Source organism: Protobothrops mucrosquamatus, unplaced genomic scaffold (genome assembly GCF_001527695.2).
Source record: "Protobothrops mucrosquamatus isolate PMUCROS unplaced genomic scaffold, P.Mucros_1.0 scaffold6, whole genome shotgun sequence".
NCBI classification, from domain to species: domain Eukaryota; kingdom Metazoa; phylum Chordata; class Lepidosauria; order Squamata; family Viperidae; genus Protobothrops; species Protobothrops mucrosquamatus.
In genome coordinates this window covers 5,928,371-5,940,782 of record NW_015386393.1, presented here as the reverse complement: position 1 = coordinate 5,940,782, position 12,412 = coordinate 5,928,371, and the positions used below count along the sequence as shown (strand labels likewise).

The 12,412-nt window shown below is 40.3% G+C and overlaps 1 protein-coding gene across 1 annotated transcript in view; it reads right to left on the bottom strand.

The window, feature by feature from the left end:
- The window catches only part of LOC107282300 (nuclear receptor ROR-beta-like), a 27,205-nt gene extending 16,468 nt beyond the window's left edge, over nucleotides 1–10,737 (bottom strand). Inside the window, exons 1-4 of the mRNA XM_015810072.2 lie at nucleotides 10,707–10,737; nucleotides 7,383–7,468; nucleotides 2,528–2,669; nucleotides 228–641 (exon numbers count right to left, since the gene is read on the bottom strand). Of these exons, the coding sequence (XP_015665558.2) occupies nucleotides 228–641; nucleotides 2,528–2,669; nucleotides 7,383–7,468; nucleotides 10,707–10,737 (673 nt within the window). The remainder of the gene's footprint in view (nucleotides 1–227; nucleotides 642–2,527; nucleotides 2,670–7,382; nucleotides 7,469–10,706) is intronic.
- Nucleotides 10,738–12,412: the final 1,675 nt, after the last annotated feature.

Below are 12,412 nucleotides of genomic sequence, written 5' to 3'. Positions count from 1 at the left end.
AAAAAAAAAAAAAAAAAAAAAAGGTATGGGATTGTTTCCAGCTCTTGTGCTACAAAAAGCCCAACCCTTTTTAAATTATTAAAGACTCAAAGGAACAATCAGGACTAGAAGCATGCATGAACACAGAGGGGACAATACAGCATGAATAAAGCTGGCAGCCTCCACAATGGCTAGCAGTGGCCTCCTTTGTGCTGAAAGAGATTTGGCAGAGAGAGTATTATACTAACCCATTTCCATCACCGAAACGTCTGAAGCCAACGCGTTGCTTTCAAGGGGGCCGTGAGGAAAGAGGCTGGGCTCCAGCATGAGCTCGTAGATGGACTCCTGTTTAATGAACTTCGTGTCGCTGACGTCAGTGCTGGACTGGTCGGGTGATGGCTGCGCTGAGGTCAGGAGATCCAGGTTGTAGTAGCTGCTGTTCCCGTCGGGGCTCAGGGGAAAATCAAAGAGGAAGCTGTCCGACAACATGGAGATGTCATCAAGGTCAGAGAGTCCGCTGCTCACGCTGGTGGTGTAGACCCTCGACAAGGTCTCTGGGTCGTCCTTGGTTCCCACGCTTTGTTCTTGGCTCTGTTGGTGTTTCTGGACCTCGGCATACAGGCTGTCCCGCTGCTTCTTGGACATGCGGCCAAACTTTACTGCTGCAAGCCGATGAGGGCAAAACACAGAAAGCAAAGCCGAGCGTGAGCATGACCACTCTTGAGCTCTCCTAAAGAGCCAGAAGAGCGATGGCGAACCTATGACACGCGTGTCAACACTGACCCACCACAATGTTTTGGGTGACACATTAGCACTTGCTTAACGACAACTGCAAAAAAGTTCGGTCCTGTGGTGACCTGCTTTACGACCATCAGGACTTAACGACCATAATGAGTAGGCCCCATTAGGTTTGTAAATCAAGAACTATAGGTAGTCCTCGATTTACAACAGCTCATTTAGTGACTGTTCAAAGTTACAACAGCCCCCCCAAAAGTGGTCACCATTTTTCACACTTATTGACCGTTAAAGTATCCCTGTGGTCACGTGATCAAAATTCAGACACTTGGCAACTGACTCATATTTATGACGGCCGCAGTATCCCAGGGTCATGTGATCCTCTTTTGCGACCTTCTGACAAGCAGACTCAATGGGGAGGCCAGATTCACTTAACAACCGTGTTACTAACTTAACCGCTGCAGTGATTCACTTAACAACCATGGTAAGAAAGCTCGTAAAATGGGGCAAAACTCATTTAACAACTGTACAATTTTGGGCTCAGTTTTGGTCGTAAGTCGAGCACTACCTATCCCTGCACATGATGAATCTTGCAGTTGCAATATTTCCTTTTGGACAGGGGTGGCACAGCAGTACAGAGAAATTCGAACTTCCTTCTGGATCTCTTTCTGATTAACAGAGTTGGAAGGGACGCTGGAGGTCTTCTAGTATGCTGCCTTTCTTTGACCTCCACGCCCCCCCCCCATATTGTGCATTTTATAGCCATATCAATTTCTAACACCAGGCAGTGGAGTTTGACTAAACCAGGGGTAGGCAACCTTGGCTCTTTCATGACTCTTAGACTTCAACTCCCAGAATCCCTGAGCCAGCCATGCTGAGGGGAAAGGGAGAGGTTTCCAAGCTGAGCCATGCTGGCTCAGGAATTCTGGGAGTTGAAGTCCACGAGTCATAAAAGAGCCGAGGTTGCCTACCCCCGGACTAAACGGAGGCCGTGTTTTTGGATGGCTGTTGAACAGCTCGGAGGTAATCTAAACACCTTGTTGCATCTAGCTTAGAATGACAGTGTGGTTAACGACGGAGTTATTCCTGAGCTAGCCTAGAGAAAAGAAGGACTCAGGGTGACATGATAGCAGTCTTCCTATATTTGAGGGGCTGCCTCAAAGAAGAGGGGATCCATTTATTTTCCAGAGCCTGAATGGATGGAAACTCATTAAGGAGAGAAGCAACCTGGAATTAAAGAGAAACTTCCTAAGAGTGAGGACAGTTAATCAGGGGTACGGCTTGACTACAGAAGTTGTGGGGGCTTCATCACTGGAGCTTTTAAGAACAGGATGGACAGCCATTTGTGCAGAATAGCAGAGGGTCTCCTGCTTGAGCAGGGGCTTGGACTAGAAGACCTCAAGGTCCCTTTCAATCCTATTATTCTATGTATTAGTCCAACCCTTTGCTCAATCAGGAAATCCTATACCAGGGGTAGGCAACCTTGACTCTTTTATGACTCGTGGACTTCAACTCCCAGAATTCCTGAGTCAGCTATGCTGACTCAGGAATTCTGGGAGTTGAAGTCCACGAGTCATAAAAGAGCCAAGGTTGCCTACCATTGTCCTATACCATTTCAGACCACAATGACCAACTGAACTCCTAGATTAGCTTACACGCTTCATGGAGGAACTTGTGGCTTCCTGCATCCATGTTTGGAACCCTATTTGCTGCCTCCAGGATTCTGCCTCTCCTTTTATAACCCTGAACCATTCTGATGTCGTTCCCCCACTGGTTCACCAGTTTCACCCATCAGGCTAAATCCAGCACTCACCATCCCGGGACATGCCCAGCGCCAGGCACTTCTGCAGTCGGCAGTGCTGACACCGATTTCGGTTGGTCCTGTCGATCAGGCAGTTCCTCTGCCGTGAGCAAGAGTAAGTGGCGTTATTCTGTTGGCTTCTGCGGAAAAAACCCTGCAGAAAAAGGAGGAACATCAGCTCTCAGATTTGCAACAAATTGGGGGAACGGCATGTTACAGAAGACGGCTGGTCGGCAACTACGGCTGCGCGACACCAGCCGCCCATTTCAAAGAAGCTTAAATTGCACGGCATCTGTGTGCATTGTCTCATGAATTAAAAGGAAGAACAGAGGCTTGAGCAATTCAGAACAATTAATCAGTGGAACAACCTGCCTCCAGAAGTTGTGAAGGCTTCAACACTGGAAGTTTTTAAGAAGAGATTGGACAACCATTTGTCTGAAATGGTATAGGGCAGTGATGGCGAACCTTTTAGAGACCGAGTGTCCAAAAACTGGCCCCGGCCTCGCTCCACCCCCTGCCGTGCCCCCCCTTTCGGCCCCACACCATCCCTCACCCCACCTGCCCGCAGGGCCACTCACCGCCTCCAGGGCCCACCATAGATCACCCAGGCAGCCCAGCAGCGCCATGGTGGCCACATGCCCTGCAGCATCAACTGTGCGCAATGGGGCGTGAGGGATGAGTCTTGTCTACACTGCCTGGCTGCCATGTCCTTGGCTGTGCTGCTCCGCATAGGCCACGCTCGGGGGCGACTCCTCCAGGGGGGCTGCTGGTGAGGAGGGGGTCGTGGGGGGAGGCAAGGCTGGGGCAATGGCACATGTGCCCACAGAGAGCGCTCCGAGTGCCGCCTCTGGCACCCGTGCCATAGGTTCACCACCACTGGTATAGGGCTTCCTGCCTGAGCAGGGGGTTAGATTAGAACAGGGGTTCCCAATCCCTGGTTCGTGGACCAGTACCGGGCCGTGGCATGCCAGCAACCGGTCCACACAAAAAAGCAAAGCCCCATCAGCGGGATGCTGGCAGCACATAAAACCACGCGCCCTCCGGTCCGTGGAAAAACCTCTCTCCACGGAACCGGTCCCTGGTGCCCAAAAGGTTGGACTAGAAGACCTCCAAGGTCCCTTCCAACTCTGTCACTCTGTTTCTCAGAGCTGGACGGTGAATGGGAGGATCCAGGATCGAGTTTTCCATGCATAGGCAGAGCCTATGGTAACTCGAGCCAGATCTTCTCATCCTTTCCTACTCTGCAGGGCGAGTGTTGTGCAGATTAAGGAGTCTGAATACAGTATTCAGCTAGGGGAGATAATATATGCATGTGTGTTGGTCTCCTTTTCCTTAATGCATTTTTTTTCCAATGTCTTCTTTTTTTTCTTTTTTGGGAGTTTGTGTTTTAACTTTTTGAATAAAAAAATAAAAAGTTAAAAAAAGAGATTAGAAGGAGTCTGATAGCACCTTTTCCAACTACATTCTGACAGTGAGAACAATTAATTGGGTATGTCTAGTTGGGTATGGAATTGGGTATGTCTAGTTTAATGAAGAGAAGGACGAGGGGGGACAGGATAGCAGTGTTCCAATATCTCAGGGGCTGCCACAAAGAAGAGGGAGTCAAGCTATTCTCCAAAGCGCCTGAAGGCAGGACAAGAAGCAACGGATGGAAACTAATCAAGGAGAGAAGCAACCTAGAACTAAGGAGAAACTTCCTGACAGTTAGAACAATTAACCAGTGGAACAACCTGCCTCCAGAAGCGGTGAATGCTCCAACACTGGAAGTTTTTAAGAAGAGACTGGACAGCCATTTGTCTGAAATGGTATAGGGTTTCCTGCCTGAGCAGGGGGTTGGACTAGATGACCTCCAAGATCCCTTCCAAGTTTTTTATTATTATTATTATTATTATTATTATTATTATTATTATTATTATTATTATTATTATTATTATTATTATTATTATTATTATTATTATTATTATTATCTTGCCTCTCAGAATTGTGGGTGCTCCATCACTGGAGGTTTTCGAAAATAGAACAGACAACCATTTGACTGGGATGGTGTAAGGCTCCTGCCTCGAGCAGGGGGTGGACTAGAAGACCTCCAAGGTCCCTTCCAGCCCCATGTTTCTACTGTAACACATTTTAGTAAAAGGCATCAGCTTTTGTGAGCTGGATCTTGATTCGTTAGATGCACAGAATGACTGAACTGATGGAGGATTTAAACGAGGGGTGCGGGAGTGAAGGAAACGGAAAAAAAGAAGTGAATGAAAAGGAAAACCATCACAGTTTGGTTATATAGAGGGAGATTTTTTAGTCAGCAAAAGTGCTACCAGACTTCTGATGTTTATTTTCTTTGCACAGACCAGTATTATTCAACCTTGCCTAGGAATGTATTTATTTGATTGATGCCATATTCTATTTTCCTATAAAATATGTCTACGGTAAACTAGCCAATTATCCCCAAAACATATGAGTCATTTTACAAGGGAGATGGGTGGCATAAAAATGGAATAAGTGAATTAATAAGCAAAATAAAATATGAATGAAACATAAGAAAAAATAAATAAAAGGCATTTGAATGTTGCAGCTAATTCATGCACAGAGTAGCCGAAGAAAACAACAACTCATCTATAGAGGCTAAACTCCTATTTGAAAAAAAGGCTTTACTTCTGCTGGTAGAAGATTATCTCTAAAAGGAGCTTAGACAAGCTTCTCTTAATAAGGGTTTCCCAAATCTTTAGAACAGCTGAAGTGCACACTAATTGCACTCAGAACAGTAGTACAACCTCTTCTACAAAATCATTTATCTGTTTTTATCTGTTTTTAGCTTGCTGTAAGCCGCCCTGGGTCCGCCAGGAGAAGGGCGGGGTATAAATCTAATAAAATGAAAATGAAAATGAAATTAACACCAGGGCAGAGAAATTGGCCTTGAACCAGGGAATGGTAGCCTTCCTGGCCCTGGGGTGCCCCCTTTCTCAATCTGCCCCCAATCTTACACAATGTCTGAATTTCACCAGACTCTTTTCAAGATGTCATGTGAGAAATCAAAGACTCCTAGAATCGCTTGTGAATTTTTCAATCTAAGATTCCCAAAGGTTCCAAAACTCTTGCATAAAATTCATTATGATTTACCAATTTTATGAGATTATAACAACTTTTGCAAAATCCTGGATTATTTGACTTATAATGGGCATCGTCGTACTCGCAGGTACTATGTTGTTAACGACTGACTTAAGTGGTTTAAGGCTTAAATACTCAAAACAGACACCGTTTGTTTGTGCTCTTTAACCAAGGATCATATGCTCCTATAATTAGAACTAGCCAAAAACAGTGTTCTATTTCATTACAGTGTCTGAATAATCTTCAAAGACAGAGCCATATTTATGGATTACTTTCCAAGATTTAATCTTTCCAGTTTTCTTGCCACAACTAAACTCACAGTAAGATTTCTATTTCTAATAGTCACAGTTTTTAGAAAAACGTCTCTTTTTATATAAAAAAAGGTTTGGTCCAGCAAACATGAGTTAAACCTATTTTTTTATGAACAGAAATAAATCAAAATCCATTTAAATTCGAATGCAAAATTATTACATCTCAGGTGACATTTTATTCTTAATAGGTCAACAAAATGTAAACATCTGGACAATTTGGGGCGTGGAATATGTCACAAAAATGGATACCATGCTGCATACGGTATTTTGGAGATCACATGACCTTTAAATGCTTTGTAATTATTAATGAAGTCCTACTAAAAAGATTTTAGATAATGGCAAATCTGTTTCTATTATAATATTTGCAATATATCATTCTTTGCCAATCTGGTGTTCCAGGTGTACTAGGTTTCAATTGCCATCATCCTCATATTGATAGCATTTATTAGATTTTTATCCCACTTTTATTAATTTATAAATAACTCAAGGAGCAAACATAGCTAATACTCCTTCATCCTCCTATTTTCCTTATTACAACAGCCTTGCGAGGTGGGTTGGGCTTAGAGAGAGAGTGACTGGCCCGAGGCCACTCAGTTGGCTTTCATGCCTAAACAGGACAGGTGGGAGTTACAATTGAAATACCTCTGTATGAATTTTCAACACAATGTTATAGGTATTTGGCAGAGGTAGGTCAAAGGATGCTCAACAGAACCTGCAGAAGGAAAGTGTTTCTAGGGCTTCAATCAAAGACACATTATTGGATTGATTTAAAGGAAGGGTAAAGATTCCCAAGATCACCACAGATGGGGACTGTAGCCAAGAAATTAAAAGACGTTTGCTCCTGGGGAGGAAAGCTATGGCAAATCTAGACAGCATACTAAAAAGCAGAGACATCACCCTGCCAACAAAAGTACGTATAGTCAAGGCCAAGGTTTTCCCAGTTGCAATGTATGGCTGTGAAAGTTGGACCATAAGAAAGGCTGAGCGCCAAAGAATTGAGGCCTTTGAACTATGGTGCTGGAGAAGACTCCTGCGAGTCCCCTGGACTGCAAGGCGATCAAACTGGTCAGTCCTAGAGGAATGTGCCTGGCTGAGGAATTCTGGGAGTTGAAGTCCACAAGTCATAAAAGGGCCAAGTTTGAAGACCCCTGAACTAAAGGGTCATATGTTATGTAGCATTTTTTATGTATCTCAAGCAATAACCCTGAGATTTCCTGCTGGTCTCCATTCAAATAGAAACCAGGTCCAATCGGTATAACTTTCTGAGATCGTTAAAGGGTGGTTAAGAACAGACATTTAACTATGGGCTATATATATACTGATATAGAAGTTTCACAAACGTTAGTAGGTTTGATTTCTCAATCATCAAGCACAGTACCATTTTGAGCAGGTTGCAAAGTTGATAAGCTGTTCCCTCCTTGACCCAAAGCACCCCCAGCTTTCCAACTTACTTTGCACCCTTCACAGGTGATGACTCCATAGTGAATCCCTGAAGACTTGTCCCCACATATCTTACAAGGGATAACTTCAATTTGTGCTGTGGGAGGGAAAGAGAAGAATGAAAAACTGTATTAATCAATGTTTTAAATTTAAAACACGTTAAAAAAATAAAAAACCTTGGAAATCTAAACAAAGTCAGGCATGTATTATCATGTTTGGTGGACATGTGATAAAGTAAAGAATTATTGGAAGAAGATACATATTTGGCTAGAAAAGATGTTGGGAGGACATATAGATTTTAAAGCTGAACTTTTTTTTATTAGGTATAATGCCAGAAAAGACTAACAAACAAAGCCTATATTTGATTTTGCATGCCACAACAAGAATTATATTTGCGCAATATTGGAAAAATGAAGGAATACCATCAGATGAAGAAATAATTAAAAAAATACTAGAATGCGCAGAGATGGACATAAGACAGATTGACTATGACACTGAAAGAAAAAGAAGAAAAAGAATATTATCAAACTTGGGACTTATTTTATCGATGGCCAGAGGAAAGAATAAAGGATTAGGAATTAAATATGTATTAGCGACTTTAAACTCAGACAGCACGTTGGTTGAAAAATTATTACTGTATGTATGGAAATTTTTTTTAATAAAATCTTATACAAAAAAAATAAAAAAAAACCTTCTGCACCTGTGTTGAACATACAGAACAACTTACAACCATTTGTTTAGCGACTGAAGTTATAACAGCATTGAAAAAGGTGACTTATTTACTTAACAACTATGTTAAAAAAAGGTTACAAAAATCAGGCACGACTCATTTAACAACTGCCTTGTTTAACAATGAAAATTCTGGTTCCAACTTACGATCATAAGTGCAGGACTATCTGTATATGTGGGTATCACATATTGTGTGAATGGTTACACACAAAAATGATTGGTTTATTTATTTATTTATTTATTATTTGGATTTATATCCCGCCCTTCTCCTCGTAGGACTCAGGGCGGCTATATATACCATAGTTGAGAGGACTGTTCCCCAAATACACACATTTTAAGAAAGGATTTTGGGGATGTATATCACTGGGTATGATTTTGTACATGCGTATGCGCGGGAGACAGGAGGAGAGAGGGAAGAAATCAGATGAACAAGAGAAATAACGGTAGGATCTAAAAGGAAATAATCACTGGAGGTTATAGTTGTATTTTTTTTTTAAGTAGGTAAGTTATCCCTTACAAGGAAAGCAACTGTTAATGGTCTAGCTACCACAGTATGCTCAAAAATTTGCAATTGTTCTTATTTACATCACATCTTAATTACATGTAGTATCATTGGAATCCACTTCCAATTAAAGGGGACGTAATTCCATCTAAGGCCAGGAGAGGGCAATCGGGTACTTTGAACAAACTACGTTAGGGTGGCCTACAAGTATGGTAAAGACAGGGAAGAGAAACACACAATCTTGGCCACTGAGATATCCCAATCTCCCTCCTTGACCAATCTGTGTCTCTGAGCCTTCCAAAATAGAAGAATAAAACAACCACAGTGGGGAATAACAGCAGATCCCTCTCCAGCCCCCAAGAGCACGTTCCCTGTGGAGGTTAGCTGATGCCTGATGCATTTTTTTTCTGGCCAGAGAAGAGTACAATATAGACATTACAAAAGTGGGACTTTGCACCAATTTCCAAAACCAGCCTACAAGTTCTCATAATGGTCCAAATGATGAGATATTTTAAAAAGGAGAAACGGAGCAAAGTCAAGGTGAAGCCCTCATGATTTCAATCCGGATAGAACATGTTGCAAACACTTCATAGCATTTGCTAAATTTCCCTGTTCGGTTTTTTTTTGTTAAGAATTAATGTTTTATTTATTATTGGAAACATTGGACAGAAAAACATCAATAGCTACATAAAAGAGGAAAAAAGAGAGAAAATGATAGAGGGGATAACAAATCTTGGTGCCAGTTACAGGCAGATTACAGTTATCCTAACATTTAAAATTCATTCTTTCATTTGTTAATTAATTAAAGGTAAAGAACTAAGTTTATTGCATCATCTTAAGAAATAATAAGAAATTTCTGAACGTGGTATTAATATTGATGTCACTGCTGCTTTTCATTTTTCAAGATTCTATTTCATTGAAAAAAAAAATAGAAAAAAGAAAAGGAAGGAAAGGAAAAAAGAAAAAAGAAAAAGAAAGGAAAGAAAAGGAAAAAACACCTTGTTTATTTTTCTTTTTTATCTTCCTGTGGTTACCTACTGCTTTTAAATTACCAATAACCTGAGAATAAATGTAAGTGTGCATGCACATCCACCCACACCCAGATATATACTCAGCGGATACATATGTATATACACATGTATGTTCATATACATACATACATATACACATATGAATATAAATATATACTCACACACACTTCATACACATTTGTATTCATATACACAAATATATATGAAGATAGATAGTTGATAGATAGATAGATAAATAGATAGATAAATAGATAGATAGAAGAGGATAGATAGATAGATAGATAGATAGATAGATAGATAGATAGATAGATAGATAGATAGATAGATAGATAGATAGATAGATAGATAGATGACAGAGATAGAGAGATAGATGACAGAGATAGATAATTAGATGATAGATAAATAGATGATAGAGAGAGAGAGATGGTGATAGAGCTAGAGCAAGAGGGGATAGATAGATAGATAGATAGATAGATAGATAGATAGATAGATAGATAGATAGATAGATAGATAGATAGATAGATAGGCAGGCAGGCAGGCAGGCAGGCAGGCAGGCAGGCAGGCAGGCAGGCAGGCACATGGACAGACAATCAGAATCATATAAATGCCTTATCAGTATAAGCCCCACTGACTTCAATAGCATTTGATGAGAAATGAGTTTCCAAGTTAATTCAGTGATTTTCAGGATTCAGTGATGCATAGAGACTTAGATGGCTTCCAAAGTAGAAGAGAACGCTATTCCACTATTCTATTGGTTAGTATTAGCGGTATAATGACAGATCCCTTCTGGTGTCAGAAGCAGCCTCATGCTGCAATGGAATGACAATGTGTCCTGCACACACAAGTGCTGCTTCACAACCTGTACACGGCAATATTGGCTGAACACAAGGCCCACATGAGTCACAGCACTGGGAGAAAAAGGAAAAACCATGAGTTTTTAAAAGTTTGCAGAGGAATGTTGTGTCAATCTATGGTAGCCAAAAATCCAAAGTCTGATAGCACCTTTTCCAACAAACAAATTGTTAAAAGTTTTAATTAGAAATTATTAAAACAAATTTTATTCAAGGTCCTACCAGACTTCTTCTGACTAAGAAGTTGGTTCATTTGGGTTTTTTTATACCCCACAGAACTGCAGCGGAGAGTTTAAAATTCTTACTCTGTTTTTAAAGTCCATTTAATTTCTGGGGACACCTAAGTCTATGAAGAAACATTTACAAATTAGTTTTGTTAGGAGGCCCAGCCCGTCATCAATGTTAGAGCCAGATCTTATCTGACAATTCCATGTTATTATCAATTTCATAATCCCTTTTGCTATGGAGGAAAACTCCGGTTTGATTTCCTCCCCCCCCCCCCGCTTGTACTATGCAGTACGCAGCTTCCTTCTAGTAAATTTATTTAGTTTATTTATTTATTTTGTTAAGTAGATTAGTAATCCAATCTGATTTCATTTAATCTGTTCTTGACTCAGATCCAGCTAATACTTTCTTTTATTTTTAGAAGTAACCCAGTGGAACTTCCATGGTTAGAGGCATTTTACCTCTGAATAACAGATTACATGCAATAGAGGAAGGTTACTGTCAGCTAGAAATAGAATGCTAGACTAATTTTTTTTAAAATTTAGAAGAACCTTTTTTAATGTACCTACATTATTTTTTCTAATAATTCATTCATAAAGTCTTCAGTTTTTCAATCCATCCCCATTCTTTTGCTCAAAGCCATTTCCACATTTATCCCGCTGTCATTTCAATTAATGTTCTTTTTTTACTCGAGGTTAATATTTGAGGTTATTTTTCCCTGTAAATTCTCCTGTGATTTCAATTATTAGCATAGCAGAATCCAACTTGAATCAGACAAAAATCTCTTGTTGAATCACTATTCCCAAAGTACTCAGATAACTTAACAAAACCCATAATCAGACCCCAGAAGGTATGCCACTGTGCCAGGTGACAGCATTTTTAGCTTTTTAAACACACAGAAAAAAGGTGGAAAATCTTTACTATATAGAACTAACAGGATTATTTCTTGCATTTCAGATGTACCTAGAACAGAGTTGCTCCTAAAAAAATGATGAGGATAAACACACAGTAGTAGCTAATAGTTATATCCACAGGAAGGATTGAGTGTGTGTGTTTGTGTAAGTCACTTCTGGGGAAAAAATAAGACAACAATGCTCAAACAATGCTCACGGATGCGTGGAATCACAATTTCGAATTGCTCTTTCTATATATTTTTTTCATTTTCTTTCTCTTGCCCCAAATGAAAAAAAGTGATGGCCATTTTTTTTTCTCAAAAAGGATCAGAAAAAAGGAGAGCTCACCCACCGAATGAAACATAAACCTGATTGCAGAATAAAGATGATTTTAAGCTCCAATGAATGTGTTCATTTATGAGATTATATGTAATGAGGACTAGCAGCCTCATTACAATGAATCAAAATCAATTAGAACCAAAATCTAGCATTTGTTACTAGATCCAGATACTGCATGCACATATACACACCCACTGACTTTGTTTATACAACATTTAATGTGGTCAACTGAATCCGTTTTCTGCATGCACTCGACACGACATAAATTAATCACACAGGATGCATTTTACCAAAACACCTATTTGCAAAAAAATAAAAATAAAATAAATAGTGAAGGTTAACACTAGCCCAGCTTTAAACATTTGAGAAAAGCATCCCAGATTATTTTCCTGACCCTGTTCAATCTATGTGTAAACATAAGTTTCTGGGGCAGGACGAAATCATCCTTTAGACACCCACAAGACCATTACA